At 34.1% G+C, this 4,079-nt stretch overlaps 1 protein-coding gene across 1 annotated transcript; it reads left to right on the top strand.

The window, feature by feature from the left end:
* Positions 1–1,696: 1,696 nt before the first annotated feature.
* LOC132721942 (uncharacterized) lies at positions 1,697–3,787 on the top strand. The gene has a single exon (XM_060706330.1). The coding sequence runs from the start codon at positions 1,697–1,699 to the stop codon at positions 3,785–3,787; it is 2,091 nt and encodes a 696-aa protein (XP_060562313.1).
* Positions 3,788–4,079: the final 292 nt, after the last annotated feature.

Genomic DNA, 4,079 nt, shown 5'->3' on the forward strand with positions numbered 1-4,079 from the left:
ATCTAAGCTCTAGGCCTTTTGGGTCTTTACAAGAAGGTATTTTAAATTTTTACTATATGTACATATAGTGAAAATCCATGACCCCCGGGGCAGGGCTGATTTTGACCCCAGGGCTATAATTTGAACAATATTGGTAGAGGTCTACCAGACAATGCCTTATGCAAAATATCTAAGCTCTAGGCCTATGGGGCTTTACAAAAAGGTATTTTAAGTTTTTACTATATGTACATATAGTGAAAATCAATGACCCCTGGGGCGGGGCCAATTTTGACCCCAGGGCTATAATTTGAACAATATTGGTAGAGGTCTACCAGACAATGCCTTATGCAAAATATCTAAGCTCTAGGCCTTTTGGGTCTTTACAAGAAGATTTTTTAAATTTATTCTTATAATTCCTTTTGGTTGCCATGGCAACCAGATTTCTGCATGGAATTAAATTCTTTGAACAACTTTGGAAGCCCTTCACCCAAGGATCAATCCTGCCAAGTTTGGTTGAAATTGGACTAGTGGTTTTTCACAAGAAGATTTTTTTTAAGTTCACTATATAATCTATATAACACACACACACACACAAACAAACAAACAAACACACACACACACAGGTGAATCGCTATATGCCACCGCATCGCAGATGCTGCGGTGGCATAAAAACAACAACACCGAAATGTTACATATTTTTCTGATAAGACTTGGTCTTTAATTGACCTTGACCGTTAAGATCAAATTAATGAAATTTGCTTTAATTGTCTTAACTTACAAATTTGATTCATACATGGACTAAAGAACACATATGACAAAACCAACATATGACAAATTAACATGTTAAAAGTTCTGACCTTGTCCTTTATTTGACCGTTACCGTCAAGGTCAAATTATTGAAAATTGCTTAAATTGTCATTTATTTACACTTTGATCCATACTTATACAAAAGAACGCACGATAAAGCCGACATATTTAATTTCGCTTACATTGTCATTACTTTGTTATTTTTTATATATTTGATTCATTCTTGGACAAAAGAGCACTTATTGCAAAACAGATATGATAATGAAACCATATGTGACCTTGACATTTAAACGACATTCACCGTCAAGGTCAAATATGAAATTGAAATTTATTTTGTTACAAATAATTCTGTTTTGTTGGAGTGCTCTTTACTTCAATATTCTTTCTGCTATATTCTTCCTCTAAAGTGTTAAGCGTATTCATCGCTAGGTATTGGCTCGTGTCAGTTTTAAATAGTAACAAGGCGCTAACCGTACTACGGCACAATCAGATGCCTTTTATAAGCACGCTTCATAGTTATAAAACAAGTTCATTTTCAAATAAAAGATACCCGAGGAAGAAGTCTTTTATTTCAAAACGAAAATCATTACTTTTATAAATTTATAAAAACATTGTTTAAAATTCTGAACATGCGATTTTATTCTTAACCAGTTTGATGTTGTTACGCATGTCATTCTTGTTAAATATCTTAATAATCCAAAATACAATCCTAGTGTTGTTTATTTTTATAAAAGAACATATATTTATGTATTTTACATTTTAATATTTCAATGAAACAAAATATAAATCTAGTTTCACGCATTTAAACAACAACAACAAATCTAGTTATATTTTTAATTGACACAACAATATCTAATGGAGTGTTATCTCTCTAATTTCTCCAATTTTGTATTTTTATTATCGTTGCAGAATGTTTCAATCGCCTGAATATAGTAGCACATTGTCGCTGAATTTATCAGAGGTATTAGAGGATGTTGGTGTCAATGAAACAATGGTGATGAGAAGAAGAAAAAATTTTATGCTGAGAGAGAATATTCAAACTGTGACATGGAGGTCATTATGTGATAACAGCACTACATATAATTTTGGGAGTCAATCTGAAGGCACAACTACTAATGGACTCAAATCAGATACTGACGTTATGATTGTGAATTATAATTTTAATGTAACACAGGACTGGTCAGAGTGGAAACATAATAAGATCAATCTTTTCACGATACAGGATGAGGATGTTACACCTGGATATTGTTTCCTACAACTACTACGATCTGATGAGCCTTTCTCAGAGACAATCATTCCTGATGAACATTATATTAGAGATAATAAAGGGAGGATATTATTGAAAAATACATGTTACAGTAATATACGTGATGATGCTGAGATGCACGGTCCGTCTAATGCTGTGCCCGAGAAAGAAGGATACAGTGCAGTTGACTTTGTGTGTGCGTTTCATTGTAATTCATTGCCACAATCAGTTTTACACTCACTAGACAGACACAGCATAGGGAGATGGCCAACAACTGAAATGATCAGATATGCTGTAAGTAATGGTTCTTTAGTTGTTGGTGCTAGCAGTAAGATTAGTACTTACCCGGAACTAGAATGGAGAATATCGACATCATTAGGAGAAAGATGCTTCATGTTTAATCTAAACATTACACAATTACATTGTTATGTTTTGATGAAGATTATTTTGAAAACTTTTCTAGCACCTAGTGCTTTGTCTAGTTATATGTGTAAAACTGTAGTGTTGCACTGTATACAAAGCACCGACCGAAACATTTGGAAAAAGAACAATCTTTTCACCTGTTTAACATATTGCTTGCTTGAACTGCAAAGCTATATTCGAAATGAAAATTGCCCGCATTTTATAATTCCGGAAAACAACCTGATGGCCGGAGAATTTAATGCAGAAGAGAAGCTTGACATTTTACGAAAGATAAGTGACACAATAAAGAGTGATGGTAGATGTTTGCTTCGAATAACTATTGATGATATTGGTAATCGACTACAGGACAAAATTGGTACAGTTCGTGTAATACCTCATGGTATGTTCACTCCTCGTGACATAACTGAATCCATTTCGGGTTGGTTATTTTTTAACTTAGCACGAACTATTAGCGATCTTGATTTATTAATTTTAATTTTCTTGGCAAAATATCAAGTCAATCTCAAACAATGTATCTTAACGCTAGCAAGCTATTGTGTATATGGATCCAGACTAGAACAGCTTGCAAGCCGCTGTCTAGTCCCGTTTCTTTATTCTACACTTGGAACTATAATGGCGTCATCAAATATTCAACAGAATACTGCAGTTCAATATCAAGCACTAAAGTTGCTCTCACTGGGTTTAAGCTCGGATGTCATATCCGGCAGACTTAAACTAGCGTCGGTGTTGTATAGTGTAGGTGATATGGATAGAGCGGAGTTCATTCTGAGAAAAACAGAAAATCGGTACAACGGTGATATTGTTGAACCTGTATGTGGTTGCTGGAAATATCCACGGTCTGATTTGTCTGCACAATTTAAGAGAAAATGTTGCGAACAAAACGAAGATTGCATCAATCAGATCACATCATTTTGTGTCAGATTCTTGCAAACGGAGATCAACTGTGTTCCTCGAGAGTTACAATATGAAATGATGAGATCTACACAAGATGACATGCAACACAGATGTGTTCTGGAAAAAAGATGGATGGACTTTGCAGTGGTAGATTCTCTCCCGTTCCTCTACTTTTTACAGTACAAGGTATACGGACATCTACAAAGACACCAGGATCAACATCGAGCACTATGTAACCTTGTTTATATTACCGAGAATGGAAAAAACCTTGGTCACAGGGAGACAGCTCTAAACCTTGTTGGTCAATGTATGGAACAGGAGAACAAACCAATGGAAGCGTTTCAGTGTTATATGCTTTCTCTTCAAAAAAGAGAAAGAAACAACGCCGCAAATTTCCATATTTGTAATTTACTGAGAAAGAACCCTTCTCACATTTGAAGTTTCTGATGTTATTATGTCGAGTGAGAAAAAATGTTAAATGTATTTCAAACAAAAACATCATAAATATTTAGAACAATATCTATATTTTAAATTTTACTGTTGCTCATTCAAAACGTATTAACGACAATAATTGTGTAATTTACATTTGACATAAGACATGTGTTTATGTGTACACAATGAACAAAGTTAATGTAGTTTCAGTTTCATGTACTGTACAGTGATATGATATAACAATTCTATGATTGCAATTAACATTTTCTGTTTTATTTCTTTAAAGTAACTCTATGAT

The sequence above is a fragment of the Ruditapes philippinarum genome, unplaced genomic scaffold, assembly GCF_026571515.1.
Source record: "Ruditapes philippinarum isolate M1 unplaced genomic scaffold, ASM2657151v2 ctg10399_1_1_1_1, whole genome shotgun sequence".
Taxonomy (NCBI): domain Eukaryota; kingdom Metazoa; phylum Mollusca; class Bivalvia; order Venerida; family Veneridae; genus Ruditapes; species Ruditapes philippinarum.